The sequence below is a fragment of the Lucilia sericata genome, unplaced genomic scaffold, assembly GCF_015586225.1.
Source record: "Lucilia sericata isolate MDLA Ls3-8-SP2 unplaced genomic scaffold, ASM1558622v1 Contig001795F_arrow, whole genome shotgun sequence".
Lineage (NCBI taxonomy): Eukaryota > Metazoa > Arthropoda > Insecta > Diptera > Calliphoridae > Lucilia > Lucilia sericata.
This window is the reverse complement of record NW_023995694.1, coordinates 55,389-83,091: the sequence shown is the minus strand read 5'-3', so window position 1 is coordinate 83,091 and position 27,703 is coordinate 55,389. Positions and strand designations below refer to the sequence as shown.

Genomic DNA, 27,703 nt, shown 5'->3' with positions numbered 1-27,703 from the left:
TTAAAGCATTTTATAGCTTTATTTAAATATACATTTATTATTTGTATTTATATTGGCATGTGTTCCGAATTATTAGATACATATAAGATTCAAGTCATTAAATTTTATAAAATTTTCTTTAAATATGTTTTATTTATTTCACCAAAATTTCACTAAATTTTAAACTTTTTAAAAAGAGATTTTTACCGCCTGGGGAATTTAAAACTTTTAAAATTTAATTTTTTTATATAAATATTTGAAAAATTTTTTGTGCGATTAAAATTTAGATTAATTAAACCTTATTTTCAGTAATTTATATATTTTTTAAACACTTTTTATCAACTTTTAACGCATAATAAGTTTTTCTCTTAAAAATTCATTGACACGTGGTTGAAAACTTTAGCTTTTTAAAATATTTTATTAGTATTTAGTTTTTTTAGTAAATAATCATATTTTTAACTCTCTTCTCAACATTTCACTTTTTCTTTAACAAATATTTAACTCAAGGAAGGATCTTTATCCATTTACCTTGTAATCACTCATGTTTTAAACGTTTACTTATAGTTACACACGCCCGCTAACTTTTCGAAAAAACTGCTGTTACCGTTAAGACGTCACAATTAAGAAAAAACCTTGTATCAAGCCAAACGATGCTTCTTATATACCCCAGCAGCAGCTATAACAGTCGTCACACCACCCAAATGTTGTTTTATCTAGGTTCATTCTCATTCTCAGCTTCATTAGGATTCAATTTTGTGTATCGAAAAAACCAGTCGTATTTTTATCGGTTTGTTATTTTTGGGTTCACCTGGTTGTTGTTTGTTGATCTAGAATAGTTTGAGTAGAAATCTAATAAAAACAAAATTTAAAAAACCGGTGTTTGTTCAAAAACAAAATTATTCAATATTAAGTTTAGTTATTTTTTTTTTTTTAAGTGTTCAGTTTTATTGCATATTAACCAGTTATGAAACTAGTGGAACCAAATGCCGGTCAATTTCTTTTTGTTGTTTTTAAACTGGATTTATATGCAGATTAATGAAAAACACCACCTGATGTTGTTGTTTACATTTATTTGGATTTGAATACAACTTATGTACCTGTTGTAAATTACTTGTCATAAGATCAATTTGTATTAGGGTAATGCCCTTTTAGGTAGTAGACGATATGTTATGATAGTCTGGATATAGTCTGGATTCTAATAAATTCTAAGAAGATCCAGCTATAACCATCTGAGAGTCTCTTTATATTACGCTAGGCCCCAATTGTTGAGGACCTAAAGAAAACAAACATTGTTCGCGGTTGTTAAAGAAATTAAATTATTTATGGCTGTTTAATATGCATTTCAGGAGGCCACATGTGGTAAAATCGTGGACTTATGTTACTCATTTATAATACATAATAACTGTGCAACAGGTCAGCCTAATCTAATCCTCCCGTAAGATCCTATCGTGCTTTCAACAGACATACTTACAAATACTTAATACAATTCAGGATATACTGATGGGTCTACGACCAGTATTTCGATGTATTACAAAAGAAATGATGAAATCAATGCATCGTTTGGCTGGATTAAACAATCATATCATCATCCTCATCTTAATGAAGATCGTTATCATGATCAATGATTTTTGTTTGAAAATATGATTATGATTTATTCAAGGTGGGACTACAACCAGTATTTCGATGTGTTTAGAAACGGAATGATAAAATCCATGCATCGTTTGGTGCGGTTTACGCGATCGTATCGTCATTTACTCTAATCTAATTTCAGAAAATGTATCTGTCAATTAGTCCTCCAAGGTCGTGAGATTTGACACTTCTCGATTATTTCCTGTTGGCGCCACATCAGGTCTCTAGTTAAATCTGCAACAATTAACGACGTCTTAGAGGCCAAAATTGTTCACGACAACGCTCAATATTGTTGTTCAATATTGGACGTCCAGAATGTATTTCGTTAAAAGACTTGCTGAGGCTCTACAAGAAATCGATCATTCAGACATATTAGTTATATCGTTGTTATGTGCCGATTTTCAAAACAGCCGTAAGTAGGAGACTTCAGCTGAAATTGAAGTAAATGTGACGTTCAGTTTCAAAGACAATGATCGCGAAGAAGATTATTATGACATGACAATGTCTCTTCGATATGCTTTATATACAAGTGGATGCTGATATCTGAAACATTTGACACCGAAATGTGTAGTATTCGAGTTGAAAGTAGTGCCTGATAAGGACAACGAAAGATTATCACTATTGCGATTTGTTTTACACATAAAGTAGAAGATGATGTCAGAGGCACTTGATGTATGTTAAAGCTATAGTTATAAAAGGCTAACATTGCTACACATTGCGACCAGACATTCTAGATGAAGTAACTGTGCATTCATGTTCGAAAAGTAGCATAATGAATGTGAAGAAGTTAATGACGATATGAAGATCACTCTTTCGATCAGCAATTCGTTCAAGTGTGAAGCACCTGACACTGGATTACGATGAGGGCGAAGAATATAAAAGCCGTTTTCAGAATTTCTATTTCGTTTTGCATTATACGTACAAGTGGGACATGACGTTAGAAGCGTCTAATGTGGGTTAAATCTTTAGGAATAAAAGGCAATAGCATTTGATACATTGGGATCAGAGAAATTAGGTTCTATAGGTTAGGCTGCATTTTTGTTTCAAGATAGACTTAAACATTATCTGCAATATGAAAAATGACTCAATAGTGGATCACATCTTAACAAATAACAACAATTAAACTGTTTGTGTTTAAGAATAAAATACATTTAAAGTTTATTGCTCTTTTATAATTTAAAAATAAAACTGATAATACACAATATGTATTGTACGAGAATGCCTTAAACAATTAATTATATTAAATAGCAAAAAAAAAAAAAATACAGAGTATAAAGGAAATAATCCTTAGAAACAGATAATTTGAGCTTATGTTCATCTTAAATAAAGTTTTCAAACCCTAAAGAAGAAAGAAAACTATTAAACAATACTGATGATGAATAAAGTTAAATAAAAATAATAATTATAAGAGGAGACAAAGTAGAAAACTAAATTCTTAATAGTATAGATATAGAAAAATCAAAAAAAAAAATACAATAGCTTTAGAAGCTAATAATTGGGAGAGAAAATTGAATCAAATATAAAACTATTAATAAAAAGAACACCTCAAAACTACAGCTACAAAGTCAAAGTTAAAGAAACGTTAAAAAATTAAACATTTTAGAAAACAAACCAAATACAAGTGATATTTTTTAATTTAAATTTTCTAAATATTTGTTTGTCTTTTTTTCTTACTTTACAAAATCTGTAGCATTCAAATTATAGCATTCTATGAGTTGGGGACTTTTAAACAGCTCAAGTTTATTACAAATCTTAAGCTAATATTACTGTTATTATTCAATTTAAAACTGTTCTTTTTCAAAAATAATACTCTTACTTATTTAAATAAGAAAATGATGTGTGTGTGTGAGTCTTAAAAATATGATTGAATGTTGAGTCTTCTTCGATTCTTGATTTATTCATTTGAGAGATTCAAAACATCATCACCCGTCTTGGGTATTTTAGCTGGTGGTGGAGCAGCCAAGTCGGCAATTGAGGAAAATTCCATGCGTTTTTTGGTGGCAGCATTGGCTAAGCCGGCATTGGCCAGACCAACACTGAGAGCGGCCAGGGAACCGGGTGGTGCCAACTCACCATACAGACGGGTCAAATCCACGGGAGGCGTATTCGAAGGACGTCGATGCGAAGAAGAGTTACTGCCATCGGAAGGAGCTGGTGAAGGAGTATTGGAGGGTACACTAGAAATGGCCAAATCTACAGCACTAAAATTATATTTACCACCTCCCGAACCGCCGCCGCCACCACCTCCCAGCATTCGAGCCGCCACCACTACCGCCGCCGACTCCAGACAAGGCTGATTTTGTGGGTGTTAGACGTTCCAGGGCTGGTGAGGCCGACGATTCCCGTGTACGGGAGGAGGATGAAGTCGACTTGGGTGGTTTCATCATCATGGCATTTATCGACTCTTGCTGCATTTTCAACAAAGCTGAAGGAGACATGAACAGATTGTTAGCGGCTAATGTTGACTTAGCTAAAGGATCGGGTATACCAAATTTACCAGCTTGTTGTTGTTGCTGTTGAAAGAAAGCGGCATAATCTTGAATTTTCTCATGGGCCAAAGCATTATAATAAGCAGCAGCGGGATCAGTTAAAGGTGAGGGAGCACCAGTGGAATTAGGTCCTGAGCCTCCACCGCCTGATTTGGAGGATGATGGTGTATTTGCCGATGGTGGCTGACCGGTAGGTTGTGCGAATAGAGCATTTAAGTCAGCGGCAGCTTTGTTTTGATGATAGAGTAAAGCATTAAGATCGCTTTGTTGCTTTTCCGATTGCAATAGCTGATTTAACATATCAGTTTGTTGGGTGAGTTGCTGTTGAGCTTCCTTTTGTTTTTGTTTCGATGAAGAGGAGGAGGTGGAGGGACCGCTAGCTCCTCCCACGCCGGCTGATAGCAAGGCAGACAATTCATGTGAAGAGGGACCTGCACCTTTAGCCGCTATTAAAGCTCCAAAGTTGGGATCGAAAAACTTGGTGTATGTTTGCAAGAGTTGAGTATAATCGTTGTGAGCTTGAGCCTGAGCTTGGGCCTGTGCTTGAGCTTGTGCCTGAGCCTGTGCTTGAGCCTGTGCCTGAGCCTGTGCTTGCGCCTGTTGCTGCTGCTGCTTTTTGGAAGTGCTGGGAGTAGGAGCTGAGGGTACCTGTACAGCAGCTGCGGCAGCCGCCATTTGTTGTTGTATGAAAGCATTTAAATCATTATTTTTTGTTTGCTGCTGTAAATATGAATCGTAACCCAATAGCTTGGAGGCTTGTATAAGATTATTATAGTCAGCCGTTAAAGCTGCCGCCGATACAGCGGCTGCATTGGCCGCAGCAGCTGCTGCTGAAGAATTTTTACTTTTACCTCCAGCTGAAGATGAGGCCGAGGAGGTTGAAGGTTGCATACCAGCGCCTCCTGTTAGATAACTAAAATCAGCTCCAAATCCCAAAGTGCCCAAAGTGGTAGCTCCCAAAGCTTCGGCTTGTTGCAGTAAAAGAGCTGCATATTCTGGTGATCTTATGAGTTCACTCATTTTCAAGGGATCATTTTTCAATTCATCCAATTCTTTCATTAGTTTAGTTTTATACGAGTTCGACGAAGTGGATGATGAGGACGAAGAAGATGATGATGAAGACGATTTGGAGGATCTCTCTTTTGATTTGCTTGGTGTGGGTGTAGGAGCTGCTGCCTGTGGCATCATATCTTGCAGGCGAGGCATGTTGAAGCTTTGTGAGTAAGCGGCCACAGCGGCAGCCACATTGGGATCAGAGAAATCGGGTACTCCAGATTGGGCTGCAGCTGAGGTGGATGTGGCTGTGGCGTTTTGTGATTTATTTTGTCCTCCTACTTTTGCGGCGGCTGCAGCCAATTGATTGAGCGATGTACTGCCATAATCTTTGCGTTGTTGGAAGAGTGCGGCCAAATCGGTTTGCAGGAAATTAGGCGGCAGTTGGCCGGCCAATTGAGCCAAACTAGCAGCCATCAAATCATTAGCCGAGGGCATGCCATGCGCTGTTGAGGAGGAAACAGTGGGCGGCACTAAAGCCCCTGTTGTGGGATCAAATTTGTTGGTGGGTGTAATACTAGGGCTGTTGCGGGCTATATCACTAATACTGAACTTGCCGGGACTGGGTGCTGGAGAGTTGCGAGTCCTTGAAGTGTGTGAAGACGTATCAGACTTGGCTGGTGAAGGAGAGGCTCTTACGGGCATTTCAAATTTGGCCGGAGAAGCCGAGTTTGAAGGTATGGTGATGGGACTGTCTCTGGGTGAGGCAGAGGGCAAGTTAGGGGTTGCTGTAGGCAACTGTGGCAATGATGGCAAAGAAGGAGGCATAGGTGGCAGCAAACCCGGGGGAGGAACTGTCGGTGGTTGCACTAGAGGCGGTATAATGGGAGGAATGCTAGTAGCATTTGTAGTGGCTGTGGTGGTGGTTGCAATAGGATTTGGTGTGGCCAAGGGCGATAACATTCTTACAGGATTCATATTGAGACCAGAAGGCAAACATAATTGTTCTTGCAAAGATAAAACCTTTAGTTCACTGGCTTTCTGTTCCGCCTGCTGTTGTTCCTCAGCCGCTCTTAAAGCCTCCTCAGCTGAGCTTAATTGTTTTGTAGTCAAATCATCACACTTTAATTCATCCTCCGGTTTAATTTCCAATTTTGTATCCATATGCAATTTCGGCAATTCTTCTTTAGTGTCAATGATTTTAATGGTTTTTGGTGGTATAAAATCATCTTCCTGCTCACAACCCAAAACGGCACATATCCAATTCCATAAAGCTTTATCATTTTGCTTCATTGGAAACTTGGGATAAAGAGTATTTTTCAGTTTTTCTATATAAGTAACATCGTCACTGAAGACGCTCGAGAAGCGTACCACTTCATTGCGAAATTGTGTGTAGTAATCAACACAGGATTGTATTTCAGTGCGTACCTCTTCGGGTATCTCTTTATCGGGTAAAACTGAGTATTGCATCAGCATGGGGCGGCCATATTCCAAGGCTTGTTTATTTTCATTGGGCGGCATAACCCAAATTGATTTAACCACCGATTCCAAGGTGGGATTTTCATCGAAGTAAGGGGCTAGAAAACAAAAACAGAAAGCAACATTTTATCTTGGGAAAACTCTTATAAAAACGTAACAAACTTACATATCACTAAAGCCACACAGGGCGTATAGGTGGCATCAGAAGATCCTCTCATTTTAATTTGATAATCCAATTGAGCATCACAATCTCGTAAAGTAGGTTCAGCTTGAAACTTGGGATGTGAATGATACCAACCCACTAGTAATAATTGATCTTTCATCATGGCTTTTTGTATCTCACGTTCAACCTCTCCAGCCTTAGAACGATCAAAGCGGGTATTGCGACAGGGATAGGCTTTTGTTATGGCCAAAGCTAAAAAAGAATAAATATATTTAATATCGTTTTTTTTCTTTATAAAATAAACCACTTACTGTGCGAATTAATATCCCAGGTGCCACCCAAATAACCACACACCTCATGCATAGTCAAATGACAGTGAAAATCCGCCAACAGCAATGCGGAGGAGTTCATGGTCAATAGGAATGGTTGTAGTTTGCCAACCGATGTAAATGGTACTGCCTCTATAAGCATATTTGCATCACTGTATGGGGAAAAATGGTAGACATTTGGAAAAACGAATAAAGTTTATAAATTTGTTTAAAGAATTTGCTTTAAATAATACAACTCACTGCATAACATTACGATTAATAATGGTATTATGTTGAAATACAGTACGTTTTATGACAGGCATAGGGGAATCGGATTTTTTATCAGCATCTGTAAAAATTGTATAAAAATTAAGTTTATATATTTTTTTTAATATTTTTTTTTTAAGTATTTTGTTCATAAGAGTTTTCTACAATTAAAAAAAATAGCTCTCAAAATTCGATAAAAAATTTTCCTGAATTTTATTTTTTATTAAAAAAAAAAAAATAATTTTTAAAAATACATAGGTATTTACTTTTTAAAATGCATTTCATGATGCATTTAAAATTTTTCTCTAATTAAAAAAATATTTTTAGGCCCATTAACTCAATCTCTGGTTATCGTTTTTTATGAAAACTGTCAATGTATCGTTTATTTATTATATTTTTGCAACTTACCCCCATCAATATCCTCCGAAATTGAATCCTTTTGTAAGGCACATTTACGCAGCCAACTATTTTTATAAGAATCCAATTTTTACCTTTATACTTAACGGAACCCCAACCGCAACCACTTTTCTTTTCGGGATTAATAATACGCTTACAATTCATGGCCCAAGCACTGGGCGTTAGAAATACTGTTTCAGTTTCTTGGGATTTAATTTTGCCATCGGGCAGCAAATCACCCACAAACTTTTGTCCCAAATATTCTATGGTCATAACCGATTTGCCGGGTTGTAAAACATTGGCCGCCATTAGCGTTTGTAAGGTGATATTGCGGCCAGTGCCATTGAAACCTTCATAGTTTTCTTTAGTCTAGGAAAAACCATAATAAATTATTGAAAAACACTTACAAATTCATAACACAAAAACGTAATGAAACTCACCTCATCATCGGCATCATCCTCACCCACATCACTATCCTCTGCTTTGTCCATTTGTCCGCTCTCAGCATCTACAGTACCAGCTGCAGTATCTAATGAGGAGGACGCCGCTGTTACACCAGCTACAGATGTTGTGGTGGTGGCAGACGCCGCTGCACCACTTGTTCCCAATGAAGCTACCGACGCTGCAATCACCTGCGTTATTGTGTCTGACAAAGTCGATGACATCGCGGCTTCGCTGGCAGTCGTTGCTGTCACTGAAGCGTCTATTTCTTCATTCATCGAATTTCCAGTCAATTCATTTTGTTTTCCTAACATTTTTTCATTATCCGGCTGTGGTTCGAGTTCACCCTCCTGCATATTATGTTTTTCTCACAATTTTATTAATAATTTTTATAAATTTTTATGATATTTTGCACAAATTTTACGGGAGACTCGTTGATGAATTGTGTATCTGCTGCGAAAAAATTTATTTGTTTCTTTTTCTCTGTATCTTTTGTTGATGACATTTACAGGGTTGCATTTTTAGGCATTACTATATAGTATAAACTATTCACAATAGCGTGAAATGTACTAGGTGGCGCAGTGTTGTTTTTAACCCTTGTAGGAAACTTTTTTCTAATCAAAAAAATGTCTACCGATAAATACGTTTAAATAAGAAAAAACATATTAATTGTAAATTTCTTCCATTACTAGGCGTTAAGGCTTAAAATAATACCACTTGTTCTTATTTTAGTTACAAAATTTATTTTTCTTTTTTTTTCAAATAATTCACAATAGCAGAAAAACACAACAGATGGCGCTGTTTTATTTGTTTACATTTTGTGTTTTGTTGTTTATTTTTCATAACATCAAAACTTTTTTCAAAAATATTTGATTTAGTTCATTAGAAACGCTTTAATAATATTATTTATTAAATTTAAATTTTATGTTTGTACTGAAAGCATAAATTTGCATGCACAAATCTAATTTAAGACCAATTCACAGTCTCCCGCCTTTTCCATCAACTTTGTGAATGAATAATTAAAATGTAGTGAAAATTTAACTAAACCCCGATTGCTGTCAAGTTTTGCAAAGCTTCAATAAATTTATTATTTTATAGTGTTTTTTAACATTTCTTAAAAATGTGGAAAGATTTATATATATTCAGCTATTGAAAATGATTTTAACTAATTAAAAGCAAGAACTTAAGACTTACAGAAATGCAATGTCCCAGGCTTTAAGAAATGGTAAGTTCTAATATGACAAATTTATTTTCTACATTTTAATTAACATATCGTAACTTGTAAAATAGCATAACAAACCAAAAAATGGCTCATTGAAATGGAATTGAAAAGGGCGTAACGACAAATTAGTTATATTCTCAAGTCAAAAGTCTTTAAGAGCAACATATTAAAAATGCATTGGCGGGCCACATCTATCTACATATCTATCTATCTATCTATCTATCTATCTATCTATCTATCTATCTATCTATCTATCTATCTATCTATCTATCTATCTATCTATCTATCTATCTATCTATCTATCTATCTATCTATCTATCTATCTATCTATCTATCTATCTATCTATCTATCTATCTATCTATCTATCTATCTATCTATCTATCTATCTATCTATTTATCTATATATCTATATATCTATATATCTATCTATCTATCTATCTATCTATCTATCTATCTATCTATCTATCTATCTATCTATCTATCTATCTATCTATCTATCTATCTATCTATCTATCTATCTATCTATCTATCTATCTATCTATCTATCTATCTATCTATCTATCTATCTATCTATCTATCTATCTATCTATCTATTTATCTATATATCTATCTATCTATCTATCTATCTATCTATCTATCTATCTATCTATCTATCTATCTATCTATCTATCTATCTATCTATCTATCTATCTATCTATCTATCTATCTATCTATCTATCTATCTATCTATCTATCTATCTATCTATCTATCTATCTATCTATCTATCTATCTATCTATCTATCTATCTATCTATCTATCTATCTATCTATCTATCTATCTATCTATCTATCTATCTATCTATCTATCTATCTATCTATCTATCTATCTATCTATCTATCTATCTATCTATCTATCTATCTATCTATCTATCTATCGAATATTTTGTTATGTATGCTGATTTGATCAATGAAAGAAAACTCATAGTTTTTTTCATAAAATAAATTTATTTATTAAACTTCGCAGATTACCCTATTCCACTTTATCCATTTGCGTATTGCACGGTTTTTGCTCACTTTCTACCACAAAAGGACGCGGTAAACCCTCCTGAGATTCACGTTTTGGAGTAGAATATTGGAAACTACTAAAGTTCACACTAATTTTACCACTGTTACGCAACAAAGGCATAGGACGAGCTATAGGTGTACCCAAACGATTGCAAACTTTGGCAGAACTGGCCCTAGCAGATGATGGTGGTCTTGGTGAAGATGTGACAGCAGAACTTCTTACCAGTTCTGGTTTTGTCTTAACGTGTGTCTCTTTGGGTTGTACTATCATAGCCTCACGACACGCTTCTTTTTCGAATTGTTTAACACGTTCACGTAAGGCTGTCTCTCGACTTACTTCACGTGTTATTTCCGTGCGTCTTTTCTGCTCATAACGTTCTAAAGCTTTTTCGTCACGTTCCTTATTTCTTGAGATTATTTGATCGGAATATTCTAAGCGTTTTTGAAATAACTCTTCTTTATTTAATTTCTGAAAGATTTCTAGCCAAATGCCCTTTTCTTTTTTGATCAGAATTATACGTGCCTCATTTTTGAATATGCGACAAAAGCTGGCCACTTCATCGATTTCCTGTGTCAGATGTCGTTCAAAGAATATGGGTGGATTGTTAAATTTTAAATATGTTGGCAGCAGCACAATATCCGGTTTGCGGGTTATTAAACGATTTAACTCAATGATGATTTTAATTTCTTCTTCGGTTTGAGTTACTTGAACCATTATCGCAAAATATTATTCTTCTTTAAAATAAAGTTCAATGATTTTTTTGAGGTTTATTTTATTTTTTGTAAAAAAAAAAAGAAATTACGACTGATAAATATTTTTAAAAATATACACTTTGCTGTTGTAAAGACCAATTCTTTGTGTCAAACCATGAAATCAGTTTGTAAAATTTTTGTTCTTTTGCATTTTCCTTATTGTTTGTTTGTAAACTTTTGATTAGAATGTCATTTAGTTTTATTAGCCGCTACTTTTGCTCCCTGCTCTATGGTTACCTCCCTCAGACCTTAACGACCATCAATAACAATCGATTTAACAAATTATAACCATTATTTGTTGATTAAGTGCACAAAAGTCAATACAAATTGTATTGTAAATCTCAATTTCTTATAAACTTTTTTTTTGTGGTAGCATGTGTTCAATACTGCACGCTTTGTCGTCGAATGTTACCGTTAGTAAGTGCACTGAGAGATTTTTTCACATAATATGCTCTTTATCAATGAAATTTATGTTTAGTAATCGATTCAGAATTGTATTTTTTGTGCCGATTAAAAGATCTCCGATCTCTTATGTTCCAATACAATGTTTCCTTGAAACTAGACATTAAAGGTCATAAATGTTTGAAATGTATTTCCACATAAAATTCTGCCAAATTTATCGAACCAAAAAAAAAAACAAGACATACAAAATTGTGTGCTGATAGGCTTTCATGGTCTTTCAATAAAATGTTGTTTGCTGATCTGTTAAAAATCAAAATTGAAGCTAAAACATTCTTGCAATATTTTCAGAGTGTACTAGGAAGGAGTTTCGCTCCCAAAAGCTTGAACGTTATATGTTAGAAATATACCCTACATAACCTATCCTCCAAAATTCAATGCGATATAACTTAATTTGTACTTTCGTTTCAAAATGTTTAACCCTTAATAAAACATGCAAATTCTCCCGAATAGGTTTAAGAAAGATTAAAATTTCGGTATTTTACGATTTAAAAGGAATTAATCTAAAACTTGATATAGATTTGACGTCATTTGTAAAATATATATTCATCTCTAAATGCCTTTGCAGTTTCGTGCCATATTTCGGCTGTTAAAAGGTTTTATCGAAAAATCGTAAATCTTAACCTTTGAATCCGATTATAATTGTTTAAGATTCCAGATATTTAGGAAATCATTAGTATATATCATTTTCAATAATCTATATCGCAGATTTTAATGACATGCTAAAGAATCGACAGAAACATTATCAACCATATCTCCGATTTGTCGAAATATGTTCTTAATTGCAATTCACTCTATCTGTCCGAACTTAGACGATACTCTGTAGCATTGAATTGGGTTCTAAAGCACGAGTATATTTGCCAACGAATGGCAATTAATAGATCATCTTTTAATAAAAGGATATCGCTCGGCAATTGGACGAAAGAAAGTTCGGAAGTCATAAAGTCCACTATAATCACATGCATAGTATCCAAGTTGCTCTAGCTATGTATTTCACGGGAAAAGACCTTGACTCTGAAGTATTGGATGGTTGGACACATGTCAGATTAACTTTTACATGGTTGTCCATGTAACAGTTAATACAGATCTTACCTAAACAAAGGAAAGTCAGAGATATCTGCTAACTGGCTGAGGTATTATCAAATATCGGATGAAATATGTATACAGTCAGCAAATCTGTGAACAGAAATCTGACGGGTGTCTTTACGACATATAGATTAACCGAAAAATGCCTCGTATCTCTGAATGAGACAGAGAAATATTATAGGATAACGCCTCGGACATAGTAACTGTGAGGGAAAAATGTATAGCTGACGAACTTGCCAGGAATGGTGCGATGAGAGCGGAAGATGAAATCGATGCATTTACCGGTATCTCCCTTACAAACTGTCACTGGTTCAGACTGAACTATATGAAATGGCTCAAATCAGATGGTATAGCGAAACCACCTGTCTCTCTACGAGGTCAATTTGACCTCTATACAATGCTCCCAAATCAAGCTTATAGTTATTTCTCAGGGTGCAGATAATAATGCTGGTATCAGACATAACGGGACACTGTGCAATTGACAATCCCGCCAGAAGAAAGTGTTTTTAATATAACTACTACTCTAGTAGTTGTAATAATCAGGATGAAGAGGAAACAATACCTCACCTCCTCTGCTTTGCCTTGCAGCTCTCTCTGGTTTGGATGAGCTATCTGGGATATGCCCTAAAAATATTCTAAATTGAATCTGGTTTAAATCTGGAAGTAGAGAGTAGTACTTAAATAGGCTCCTACTACCACTGGGGCATCACAACGGGACGGCAATTGGGTAGACCTATGTGAGCCACTAATTATTGATTGAGTGGACGGCAATCGGCACAGTACCTCTTATGTAACTGGCCAGCTCTATAAGAGTACAAACTGTGATATCTTAGCGCAGGATTATCTTTCACGTTTTGGATTTTCTCTAGGATGTGTTACTAAGGGATCTTAACGAATTTGTGAAAAAGTATCGGATAGTCAAAAATTTCAGATGTTAAACTAATTGTTTTTATTTTTTAATTACTGACCCACGGTCCGTATAATTAAAGATTTGGATACCGACGATATTTTGGATTTTCCGAAGATTTCAACAAGCAGTCAGCTAGAGAGACAAACAGCCATAGCTTTATCGATTCCGCTATCTATAAAGATCCAGATAGCGGATAGCATCGCAAATTAGGAAATCATTCCTGTTAGAACGTTTAATCATGATACATGCTTTATCTTTTAAGCAAGATCCACTCTTCTCGAAATCTATAATATTTTGTATAGTTTCTTCTTATGACCATCTATAGGGTATCTAACGTACGCTATATGTATACTGAGTAGTTTTCCCTTAATAATACATTTTTATTTATTATCTTCATATTTCCCTAAAAGTTCAATAAACTGACAAATCAAAATATTATTTAAGACAATATTTGCATAGACATTAAATATGCAATGTCAATAATTTCTAACATTTGTTTTAATGACCCAATTATGTCATAAATAATGTAAGAGCGTTGATAATACAAATCAAGAGACTACAATTCAAATTTTAATGAGTTAATACATGCACCTTAAAGTAGTATTAAAGTTATAAAAAAAAAAAAACATTTGGGGTGACCACATTTTATTTTTTAAAAATATATTTATTTATCAAAGTTTTTTTTTTATTAAATTTAAAAATTTACATAATATAATTTATATACAATAAAAATATATGTTTATTGGTACGTATTGCACAAAATGTTAAAATTTTGTTTAAGGATTAAATTAAAATTTTTAAAAAGAAAATTATCACTTAAAATAACTACAAAAAACAATTCTACAATTGATCAAGCACTTTTCTTGCGAACATTCAACAGGCCACCATGCGATGACCGCCCTGCTCATGATCATCTTCGAATGATACCCAAGTGTTTTGTAAATATTTTCGTACATCATTATCGGTGGCCGCTAAATCGATAAGAGGATTATCAACTTTCTTTTGTTCATCGGGTGTATTATAATGTATCTCAGCTTTGGATTCGATGAAACCAAAACCATTTTGTTCTTTAAGAATATTTTTGGCTTCAAATTTAGCACTACTCTCAATATTGTTGTTGTTATTGTTGGTGCTATTATTATTGTTAACCTGTTTCACCTGATGAACCACTGTATCACGCCAATTTTGATAGGCATTCTCAAAGCAACGTGCCACCAACAAAGTAATTTCATGGGCAATTTTACGTTTAGGACACAAAAATACATGGCAAGACAATTTCTCCTTATCCGACAGAGGATCCGGTTCAGAACTCACAAACGAGAAAGCATGATCATTGGAGGCATCTACAGAACAATAGGAAATTTTATAGATGGAAAAACGCATTAGGGAATCATCGGTAGCATGATCCAATACTTCAATACCCTCCTGTGAGATATTAACTTTGACGCGTTTTTGTGTTTTAATTTTTCTACCACCCGCTTTGGCATTGGCAATCACAGTTTTTATAGCCTCCGAAGTAACTTTTTCGGAACGTTTATTATCGATGGGTGTACAACCCAGATATTTGATGTCGTACGTCTGAAATATAGGCTTAATATCTTCCTCATCATCAGCCTCCAAACTGCCCTCAAAGTTCAATTTTAAATCATCAGTTTGTTTAGCATCTTTGGGGGTTTTCACATCTAAGCCCCAATCTTCACCGTCTATCGCATCGTCTGATGTAAATTCTGTGTTAATTGCAAAAACAAATAATAAACATTATATTTAATAGTATTTTTATTTATAGATTTTGTTGTTGTAAAATTTGTAATAAATTGATAACCCTTATATGAACTCAAGGTAGAGTCGGCTGTTTATAAAGAAAACTACTTAGACTAGATTGAGAGATTAAAGAAAAATTGCGAGGGTATTTTTTTGTTTTTGCAAAAAATGCGTCGTACATATTTAAATTTTATTAAACAAATTTCCAAAATTATCAAGATTATCAAGGCTTTAGAACTTCTACAATATTTATTTAGTTCCCTATGGATTATATAAACAGTTTTATGATTTTTGTAACTCAATTACTTTATAATGTTATATTTGTAAAGGATCTCAAAAAATGTCAATATCTGAGAGTAATTCCAGGTCGATTTCCTTCTCTCTAGAGAGGCAAAGTCGGTGGTAACATTCTTGCGGATTCGCTAAGAGTTGTAACAAAATAAAAAAGAACTAAGAATATCTCTTTACTTATTAAGATCATTTCACATTTGAAACCAATGATCTCTCGATAATAGAGGCGATATTACTTATACCAGCTAAACTTAACTTTTAGCTAGTGTCTCTTACAATGATTGTCTAGAAAGTTTCTCAATTATAGGAGAGAGACATGATACGTCTGAGATATTTACTTGTTTGGGCAACTTTACTTATGGACTAGATCATGAGAAGTATCACAATTTCTAGACCTTAATCATATATTACAATCAAAAGGCATAAAAATGTATTCATATAGGGGTTCATGAGATTAAATAAATTACTCAGGAGTCCATGTAGTTGAAAACATTGTGGATACCAGCCATACCAGGGTATAATCAGACAATACCAACAACTTTTATCGCTTAATAAAACTGATCTCAGAATAATAACTGCATTGTTCATGGGACACTGTAATCTCAGATATTATCAATTAACCGTGGGAAAAGCTGCAACGAATCTATGCTGATTAAGGAAAACTTCACTAGGCCTTCACTAGGGTTCCGTAGAGAGCAAGGATTTTGAGTTATGCCTTCTTAGCTTCAAATGATATCTTTAACATCTCACTAATTAAATCTGATGTCCTGCTGATTGAGCTTAATCTGTTATGTTGAACCTACGGCCTCAGAAGAGTTCTTAACAAGTCAAGGAGTACGACAAGACCACATCCTGAGTTCTAAACAATGTTTTTTTTATAAAATGCTTGATGATACTAATGCTTATTGAAAAACGGAGTTGATCATAGATCGATATTTTCATTAGAGAATTTAAAATTTCAGTCCCATAGCATCTCTAGTTGACCGTGATCTTAACAGCCAGACCACATCCTGAGTTCTAAACGATGTTTTTTATAAAATGTAAACTGATGACGATATTTTCGTTAGATAATTTAAAATTTAAGCCCCTTAGCATCTCCAGTTGACTCTGATCTTAACAGATAGACCAGCATATACGTAGATCGTTTTCAGAATCTTATAAGAACCCAGAATATATGTATATACTTTTGTGGGTATATGATCGATGTGTTATTAACGCAAGGATAAAATCAATATATTCCCAGCTATTGGTGGTTATAAAATGCTATATTTAAATGAACTTGCGTAGTAGTGACCTTCACATTATATATTTTTTGTAAACAATCGAAAGTATATTATATACCGGAAACTTAAACTAAAAACATTTAACTTTATCATACTATAACCGGTAGTAACTTTTTAAGGAAATATCGCCAAAAAGTTCATGAATCATAGTAAATACATTCATCAACTTAAGTTAAAGTACAAACTAAAAAACTGATTATTTTTTGTAAACAAATTTAATTTTTAAAGCAAAATTATCCTAAAAACATATGCGTCATATCCTAAAAACATACTTCTGCTTATATACTTAATTATAGAAAACAATAATATTAAAAACTGTTTTGAATATTCATATTTTCAAATTGGTTTAAGTTTTAACTAAAACAAAAAGTTGTTTTCTATTTTCTATATATTAAATTTTATCAACTTTATTTATTTTTATTAATAAACGCCCCCTTATTTTTAAAAAGTTTAACTACTTCGCAAAATAAAATTTATCTCCCAAAAAAAGCAGATTGCCTGCAATTTATTTTATGATATCATACATATTTAACTAAATTAAACAAATTTCTATATTATGTTAACTTTCAATACTAGTATTTATATTTCTATACATTATTATTATATATTTAAATGACTTAATCGTTTTCGCCTCTCAACAACTCACCTGCATTTTTCTTTCAAATGCTAGAGAGAGTAAAAGAGAGAGACATGCAAAAACTATTTCAAACATTTGAACTTAAAAATTGTTCATTTATAAAAAATCAAACTCATTTTATATTGTTAATTACATAGTTGTTTTATTACGTGCATATATTTATAAATAATTTCTATTTTAATTAGTTTTATTTGTTCAAATAAACAATTAAAACGATTAATAGGCGTCAACGTTATGTTTCAAATGTTTACTTTTACTAGATTTCCAAATTAAGTTTAGTTTATTTATTGCGGCAAACTTTCAAAGTACCGAAAAATTAAACATTTCAAGTAAAAAGGTCTTTAACCTAAGTTTTATTATTGATAGAAATTTTTTAGGTTCCTGGGGACAGTCTGTTTAAATAAAAGATTTTTACAGCTTATGAGTTTTTCATATACTATGTAGACTAGACTTTAGACTATACTATGGACTAGACTATAGACTAGACTATAGAATAGACTATAGACTAGACTATAGACTAGACTATAGACTAGACTAGACTAGACTATAGACTAGACTATAGACTAGACTATAGACTAGACTATAGACTAGACTATAGACTAGACTATAGACTAGACTAGACTATAGACTAGACTATAGACTAGACTATAGACTAGACTATAGACTAGACTATATACTAGACTATAGACTAGACTAGACTAGACTAGACTAGACTATAGACTAGACTAGACTAGACTATAGACTAGACTATAGACTAGACTATAGACTAGACTATAGACTAGACTATAGACTAGACTATAGACTAGACTATAGACTAGACTATAGACTAGACTATAGACTAGACTATAGACTAGACTATAGACTAGACTATAGACTAGACTATAGACTAGACTATAGACTAGACTATAGACTAGACTATAGACTAGACTATAGACTAGACTATAGACTAGACTATAGACTAGACTATAGACTAGACTATAGACTAGACTATAGGCTAGACTATAGACTAGACTATAGACTAGGACTATAGGACTAGACTATAGATAGACTATAGACTAGACTATAGACTAGACTATAGACTAGACTATACCACTAGGACTATAGACTAGACTACTAGACTAGACTAGACTATAGGACTAGACTATAGGACTAGACTATAGACTAGACTATAGACTAGACTATACACTAGACTATAGACTAGACTATAGACTAGACTATAGACTAGACTATACACTAGACTATAGACTAGACTAGACTAGGACTAGACTAAGACTAGACTATAGACTAGACTATAGACTAGACTATAGACTAGACTATAGACTAGACTATAGACTAGACTATAGACTAGACTATAGACTAGGACTATAGCTAGACTATAGGACTATAGACTAGACTATAGACTAGACTATAGACTAGACTATAGACTAGACTATAGACTAGACTATAGACTAGACTATAGACTAGACTATAGACTAGACTAGACTAGACTATAGACTAGACTATAGACTAGACTATAGACTAGACTATAGACTAGACTATAGACTAGACTATAGACTAGACTATAGACTAGACTATAGACTAGACTATAGACTAGACTATAGACTAGACTATAGACTAGACTATAGACTAGACTATAGACTAGACTATAGCCTAGACTATAGACTAGATTATAGACTAGACTATAGACTAGACTATAGACTAGATTATAGACTAGACTATAGACTAGACTATAGACTAGACTATAGACTAGACTATAGACTAGACTATAGACTAGACTATAGACTAGACTATAGACTAGACTATAGACTAGACTATAGACTAGACTATAGACTAGACTATAGACTAGACTATAGACTAGACTATAGACTAGACTATAGACTAGACTATAGACTAGACTATAGACTAGACTATAGACTAGACTATAGACTAGACTATAGACTAGACTATAGACTAGACTATAGACTAGACTATAGACTAGACTATAGACTAGACTATAGACTAGACTATAGACTAGACTATAGACTAGACTATACTAGACTAGACTCTAGACTAGACTATAGACTAGACTCTAGACTAGACTCTAGACTAGACTATAGACTAGACTAAAGACTAGACTAAAGACTAGACTATAGACTAGACTTTATACTAGACTTTAGACTAGACTTTAGAGTAGACTAGACTTTAGACTAGACTTTAGACTAGACTTTAGACTAGACTTTAGACTAGACTTTAGACTAGACTATATACTAGACTTTAGACTAAACTATAGACTAGACTTTAGACTAGACTATTGACTATACTATAGAGTAGACTATAGACTAGATTATAGACTAGACTATAGACTAGACTATAGACTAGATATAGACTAGACTATAGCTAGACTATAGACTAGACTATAGACTAGACTATAGACTAGACTATAGACTAGACTATAGACTAGACTATAGACTAGACTATAGACTAGACTATATAGACTAGACTATAGACTAGACTATAGACTAGACTATAGACTAGACTATAGACTAGACTATAGACTAGACTATAGACTAGACTATAGACTAGACTATAGACTAGACTATAGACTAGACTATAGACTAGACTATAGACTAGACTATAGACTAGACTATAGACTAGACTATAGACTAGACTATAGACTAGACTATAGACTAGACTATAGACTAGACTATAGACTAGACTATAGACTAGACTATAGACTAGACTATAGACTAGACTATAGACTAGACTATAGACTAGACTATAGACTAGACTATAGACTAGACTATAGACTAGACTATAGACTAGACTATAGACTAGACTATAGACTAGACTATAGACTAGACTATAGACTAGACTATAGACTAGACTATAGACTAGACTATAGACTAGACTATAGACTAGACTATAGACTAGACTAGACTATAGACTAGACTATAGACTAGACTATAGACTAGACTATAGACTAGACTATAGACTAAACTATAGACTAGAACTATAGACTAGACTATAGACTAGACTATAGACTAGACTATAGACTAGACTATAGACTAGACTATAGACTAGACTATAGACTAGACTATAGACTAGACTATAGACTAGACTATAGACTAGACTATAGACTAGACTATAGACTAGACTATAGACTAGACTATAGACTAGACTATAGACTAGACTATAGACTAGACTATAGACTAGACTATAGACTAGACTATAGACTAGACTATAGACTAGACTCTAGACTAGACTAAAGAGAGAACAATTTAGATTAATTCCATTCCATTATAGAACCATTTCGGTAAAAACTGTATTCATGCTTTAATTAATACTCTATTCTCCCATTACTGGAATTATTCAAAATTTCTCTTATTTCCTATAACAATTTGTAACATTAATAACGTATCAACAATTCGATCTAGATTTATAAAAATGTTTGCTTACACGAAAGGTATTTTTTTTTTTTTTTTTTTTTTTTTGTTAAAAACAAATTAAATACAGATTAAGCGAATATTATAAACAAAAATATTTAAAAAAAAAATTACTTACTTTTGTGTTTATAGTGGGTTTTCCATTTGCGAAAAAATGCCATGGTCAGTCACAGCTAACAGCGGCAGCAAATTGTATGAAACCAATTGAAAATGGATACAACAAATAATAATAAATTGTACTCGCACAGCTTCACAAAATCAAAGTCGTCGTTTTGAATCAAATAAATAAATATAAAAAAATTGTCCAAACAATTAATTTTATTATTGAATCCAATGAACAAATACGATTAGAGATCAATTAGATCCACGAGATTGTTGTGAGGAAGGGGAATTTATGAAAGTATTGTAGGCCAATTGCTGAGAGAAAAAAAACGTTATGTTGTTATTTAAAAATTAGTGCAAACTTTTTTTGTTGTTTTTAAATTAGTTTAGCTTGTTTTTAAAATATAGTTTGTTTTTAAATTTATTTTAATTAGTTTAGCTCTAAACAACGCAATTTAATTTAACATAAACACACAAAAAAAGAAGGTATTAAACACTAAACTGTTTTTTGGTTCACTCCGTTTTGGTCGATTTATTACGAATCAAAAATAAACTTGTTTCTCCGTTCAAATTTGAATACAAAATGAAACGAAAAATAAAAATAACAATAAAATAATATTAAACAACGTTTCGTAGAAATTTGCAAAAAAAAAATATATAATTTTTTTTCTTATTCGTGAATGTGTAAAAAACAACAAAACGAAAGAAAACAAAAAACAAATATTATAAATAAATAATAAAAAATTTATATAAATATAAAAAAACGTAAATAATTCCATAACATCAACAAAAGCTTGAACACAATTTTATTTTATTTTTTCATTTTTTTGCGAATAAGGCTGAAGTTCAGATGATAAGCCAGTTGTATGCTCAATGGCGCCGCAGCCGCTAAATGGAGGTCGCTCTGAAACTCCTCTACATACTCAAAAACAAAACATAATCACTGGCCAGAGCATGGTACGAAGAGTATGCTGGATGTGTTGTATATGGAAAATATGACGACTTGGGACGGACATGGTAGAAAATATTGTTAAAAAAATTCATTTCTTTTTTATTTTTATATAAATTTTTTTCTTAAATGATGAGATTATTTATAAATTTCTGTAAATTTCACCATATTTGTAGGGTATTATTAATTTTGATGTTGTCTTTGTAACATTAAGAAATAAATGGGACTGTCTGACTTTGTAATTCCTAAAAATGTATGGAATATTTTCTATGAAAAAGTAAAATTTCTATAAGAAAAATTTCCGGAACATTTCTATAGAAAAGAAATTTTCTAAAATAGAGAAATTCCGAAAAATTTTCTATACAAAAGGAGAACTTTCCGAAAAGCAAAAAAAAATATAAAGAAAATAGAAATTTCCGAAAATTTTCTATAAAAAAGAGAAATTTCTGAAAATTTTCTATAAAAAAGAGAAATTTCCGAAAATTTTCTAATAAAAAGAGAAATTTCCGAAAATTTTCTATAAAAAAGAGAAATTTCCGAAAATTTTCTATAAAAAAAATTCCCAAAAATTTTCTATAAAAAAGACAATTTTTCAAAAAAATTCTATAAAAGGGAGAAATTTCCGAAAATTTTCTCAATAAAAGAATTTTCCGAAATTTTTCTATAAAAAAGGAAATTTCCAAATATTTTCTATAAAAGAGAAATTTTAGAAAATTTCCTGTAAAAAATAAACTATTCCTTAGAAATAAACTATTCTTTAGAAAAGTGAAATTTCTGAAAATGTTTATAAAAAAAGAGATATTTCCGAAAATTTATAAAAAGATCAATTTTCCAAACAATTTCTAAAAACAAGAAAGAAATTCCAAAACTTTTCTATAAAGAAGAAAATTGAGAATTAAATATAAATTGAAAAGAGAACAAATCGAATTTGTTTACATCTGATCTTTTCCGAATACATTTTGAAATGCCAATATTAATGGCGATCTTTTTAATATAACTATTTTGAACTCATTTCAATTTAAGTGGAAAATATCTGAATTATAAATAAGTTTAATATTAAATTATCGAATTTTGAAAATTCCCCGAAAATCTTACATTCTGAAAAGATGTTTATTTGTCATTATGTTAATTTCGAAAATTAAATTTGCTTCTCATTCCGTAAATCAAAAGTATCAAGGTAAAGCTTCTTTATAGGGTAGATTTAATATTTTAAATAAATCTTTTCCTTAAAAGGTTAAAACAGTTCGTCATACTGAAACCAAAAGTATTCTTCTGTCTTATTTCAAAGACACTTTCTTTCTCAGTTCAAATACAAAAACTAAAAAAAAAAACTATATATAATCGCAATATTTACTATATTCAATATTTAGACGCGTTAACTATGACAATGGCTGCTGCAATGCAGTTGTAGAGGCAATGAAATACAAAGCCAGACAGACAGATAGTCAGTAAGACTTTACTGCAAAATAAAAAAAAAAACAAATAACGACAGCATCATCCTCAACCATCCATCCGTCCATTAGAGTAAATATTACTCTCATAAGCTTTACCAAAAACTCGCACGTTTCGTACCAGGCACAAAATTATTATTTTGAAATGCAGCGCAACCAATGTTTGCGTTACAAAGGAAATAGTTGCCAGATTAACAGTTTTTAAAGAAATTTTTCATATTTTTTTTTTTGGCAAAAAGATAGAATAGCAAATATTTTATATAAAAATAAAAAGGAAATTTATCAATTTCTTTTAAAGAATTTAACGAATATTTTCAACAGTAAGAGCAATTTAACAAAAATTTCCTTTAAAAATTAAAATTTATCGATAATATTCTATAAATAAAAAAAATGTATCAAAAAATGTTTCTACAAATAGAGAATTTATTGATATTTTTCAACGAAAAATTTATCAAAACTGTTCTTTTTGAAGATAAAATTGATCGAAAATGTTATTAAAACAGAAATTTATTGAAAATTTTTTATTTTGAAAATTTTATTTTTTATAAAAAATAAAAATTTATCATAAATTTACTGTAAAATGAAAAATATTTTGTCGAAACTTTTCTATAAAAAGATTTATTTGTCAAAATACATGTAAAAAGAACATGTATCGAATTTTTTTATAAAAATAGTAAAAATTTTTTATATAAAACGAAAATTATTGAAAATTTGATTAAAAAAAGAAAAAAATTTAAAAAGTTGGCCGTTAAAAGAGCAAATTTATAGAAAATTGCCGTAAAAAGAGAAAATTTATCGAAAATTTTCTATAAAAGAAGAAATTTATCATAAAATGAGAAAATTATCGAAAATTTATAGAAAATTTGCCATAAAAAGATAAAATTTATCGAAAATAATAGATGAAATTTATCAAAAACGTTCATTAAAAAGTTCATAGAAAATTTTCAATAAAAAGAAAATTTTTATCAAAATAGGTTATTCCTAGAGAAAATTATCGATAAATTTCTATAAAATGGAACATTTTATAGAAGAGACAAAATTATTAAAAACAAAAGAAATTTATCAATTTTTTTATGAAGACAGAAATTTTTAAAAAAATTTCTTTAAAAAGTGAAATTTATCAAAACTATTTTTAAAAAAAAAAAGAATTAATAAATAATTTTTTATAAAAACTGAAATTTTTCACAATCTCTTATAAAAATAAAAAAAAATTAACGAATATTTTCTATAAAGAGAGAAAATATATCAAAAATTTGATATAAAAAGAAACAAATTTATAGAAAATTTTCTATAAAAATATTATTTATCAAAAAATTTTTATAAAAAGAAAAAAAGTAGAAAAAAATGTCTATAAAAAGTGAAAATAATAGAAGATTTTATTAAAAAAGAGAAATTTATCAAAAATTGGCTATAAAAAGTGAAATTTACCAAAAAAATTCTTTAAGTAGATAAATGTAATCAAAATTTTCTATAAAAAGTAAAATTTATCGCAAATTTTTTATAATAAGGAAAAATTTATCGAACATTTTCTATAAAAATAGGAATTTATCGAAAATGTTCCATAAAAAATTAAATTTATCAAAATTTTTATAAAAACATTGAGAAGACTTTCTTTAAAAAGTAAAATGTATTAAAAAATTTTCTTTAAGAAAAAAATTTATCAAAAATGTTTTATATAAAAATGGAATTTCGCAAAAACTTTATATGAAAAATGAAATTTATCGAAAATTTTCAATAAAAATTTAAATTTTATCTAAAATTTTCTACAAAAAATAAAGAATATTTACTATAAAAACGGCCAAACGGCTAAACCGATTTTCTTGAAATTTTCACATTGTGCTCCTGTATGCCTAGAAGGCTACTTTTTATTTTGAAATTTCAAGTGGTCGAGGTGCCACGCCTACTTACTAAATAACTATTAAAAGTCGTATATCTTGGAAACTGGTGCAATTAGAGTCCTCAAATTTTGCACGTACAACTTTGACATCCATAAGAATATTTTTGGACAAAATGACCGGAATGGTTAGAGTGGGCGTGTCACCTTACATATTAAGAAAATATTAAATCAGTATATCTGAGAAAATATAACAGTTAGAGTCCTCAAATTTTGTTGGAGCCACTTTAGTTTCAATATGATTATTTAGGATAAAAAGTGGGCGCACTAGTAGCACAGGGCGTGGCACTTCCCATATTAATTAAATAGAAACATCCGTTTATCTTGGAAACTATTAAAGTTAAAATCTTCAAATTTTGCACGAAGAACTTTAACATACATATAAACATTTTGGGTAATAAATTGGCAGACCACCAATGGGGGAGCGGCACCTCCCATATGAATTATATACAAAATTATTTTATCTGGGAAACTAATAGAACTAGATTCTTAAAATTTTGCACAAAGGACTTTCATATTCATCTGAAAATTTTGGGGGAAAAAAACGGACTTTCATCAGGGGGGTGGCTTGGGACCCCCTTATGAATTAAATAAAAAAATTGTATATCTGCTATACTATAGAAGCTAGAATCTTCAAATTTTACATGAAGAACTTTGACATTCAGGTTAACATTTAGAGAAAAATGAGCGGACTTTCAATGGGGGATTTAATTCATATGGGAGATGTCAATCCCATATGAATTAAATACAAAATTTCGTATATCTGGGAAACTATTAGATTATTCAAAATTTTCATGGGTTACATTTAAATTAATGTTTAGAAAAATTAGCGAACTTGCAATAATTTGAATGACATCTCATTATATACATATATATATATATATATATATCTATATAAAAAACTATTATAGTTAGAATCTTCAAAATCGTTAAGTGGGGATTTTTATTTATATTGTTTTTAGGGTAGCAAAGCACACTGGGTATAGCTAGTAAAAATATAAATGTTCTATAAAATTTCCAAAATTTTCTTTTAAAAATATATAACTTCTAACACTGAAAGAACCCTAGTCTAGTCTTTAGTCATAAATCGGTTGTTTGGAGAATTTAATATATTTGAAAACGGCTTCCAGCAAATAAATTACTCTGGCATCACTTCAATTATTATTGAAAATTGTATGAACGTATATAAAATGTAAAGGGAAAGGAAAGATAATGAAAATATATTTGGATTTATGATAACCATTATACGAAGGTTGTTTAATAAATCTAACAAACAATTCAATATAACAAATATTCACCAAATTTTAATACAACCAGAAATATTATAAAATCATAACAACAAATTAATTTACAATTTTAACAATTATATTTTCCTCTTATAACTTATCAAACACACCACGCATACTCAATACATGTCATAGACCGGGAATATGTAAAACAATTTGTATTATTTAAAATTTAACATTTTATATCAGTTTTTTTTTTCCATTTACAATTTCTTTATCTTAAATTTAAACAAATTTTATTTATTGTGTAGCAAAATAAAAATTAAATTGCGTTGCGTTTTTTTTAACAAATTTTTCACATAAAAAATAAACCGGAAAATCTTAAGTTTGTAACATACAAATTTTTTTCAAACTTACTTTTATTAATGAATTTGAAACTAGTTCAATATTAAGTATGACATAATAAAACAAAACCCGTTGTATTGAATTTTATAAAAATAGCTTATAAAATTATTACACCATTTCTTTGATATTTTATTTTGAACACTTCAAAGCCACACAGCCAATTCTACATGCATTCACTTATTTGAAAAAGTGATTAACAATTCACTTAATTTGCAATAATTATACAAATTTTTGTTTTCCTATTAAAGTGTTAAGTTATAAAAAGAGATACAAATTATAAAAGAAATAACGAAAACAAAAAAAAAACAATATTCTTAATTTCAAACACGTACACCGTTTGTTGTCTTAATCGAATTTTATTATTATAAATGTTTTTATTTATACGTCTGATTCTTAACAAAAAAAACACGCGTACTTAACGCTCCAAAGTTTTAAAATGATCTGTGCCTTATGCTCGTACTAGTTTGTTTCAACTCAATTTGGGCAGTTAGCTATAGCTACTCTTCTATGGTCTGACTCTACTATGTCTATAGAAATACTGAATTATTTGTTGTTGTGTTTTTCAAATCTTTACTCAAAAACTCATTTCCGTTCATTAACGTTTATTTGCTAATACCCTACAGTTGTGCATGGTACAGGTAGAGATGCTGTACTTCTGACATT

General features: G+C 31.2%; 3 protein-coding genes and 1 long non-coding RNA gene across 9 annotated transcripts in view; 1 reads left to right on the top strand and 3 right to left on the bottom strand.

Annotated features, from left to right (window-relative positions):
- Positions 1-3,217: 3,217 nt before the first annotated feature.
- LOC119612681 (MPN domain-containing protein CG4751-like) lies at positions 3,218-8,618 on the bottom strand. Its single transcript, XM_037968530.1, is given in 8 exon segments — positions 3,218-3,852; positions 3,887-6,667; positions 6,736-6,984; positions 7,044-7,213; positions 7,302-7,389; positions 7,716-7,796; positions 7,799-8,072; positions 8,144-8,618. Coding segments are annotated over 8 exon segments (4,350 nt in total). The 5' UTR covers positions 8,501-8,618; the 3' UTR covers positions 3,218-3,502.
- Positions 8,619-8,996: 378 nt separating this feature from the next.
- The window catches only part of LOC119612682, a 35,686-nt gene continuing 16,979 nt past the window's right edge, over positions 8,997-27,703 (top strand). Inside the window, exon 1 of the long non-coding RNA XR_005232164.1 lies at positions 8,997-9,369. This is a non-coding gene — a long non-coding RNA (uncharacterized LOC119612682). The remainder of the gene's footprint in view (positions 9,370-27,703) is intronic.
- LOC119612679 (dynein assembly factor 4, axonemal-like) lies at positions 10,372-11,394 on the bottom strand. Its single transcript, XM_037968528.1, has one exon. The coding sequence runs from the start codon at positions 11,124-11,126 to the stop codon at positions 10,377-10,379; it is 750 nt and encodes a 249-aa protein (XP_037824456.1). The 5' UTR covers positions 11,127-11,394; the 3' UTR covers positions 10,372-10,376.
- Positions 14,337-27,503, bottom strand: LOC119612678 (low density lipoprotein receptor adapter protein 1-B-like). 6 transcript variants are annotated; one of them, XM_037968523.1, is made up of 4 exons: positions 27,373-27,503; positions 27,053-27,279; positions 21,132-21,430; positions 14,338-15,346 (listed from the first exon to the last, which is right to left on the bottom strand). In XM_037968523.1, the coding sequence occupies exons 3-4, from the start codon at positions 21,172-21,174 to the stop codon at positions 14,493-14,495; spliced, it is 897 nt and encodes a 298-aa protein (XP_037824451.1). In that variant the 5' UTR covers positions 21,175-21,430; positions 27,053-27,279; positions 27,373-27,503; the 3' UTR covers positions 14,338-14,492. The 6 variants fall into 6 exon arrangements, with proteins under 6 accessions (XP_037824453.1, XP_037824455.1, XP_037824451.1 ...); XM_037968524.1 differs by having other exon boundaries at positions 27,456-27,485; XM_037968525.1 differs by having other exon boundaries at positions 14,337-15,346; positions 21,132-21,261; positions 27,053-27,503.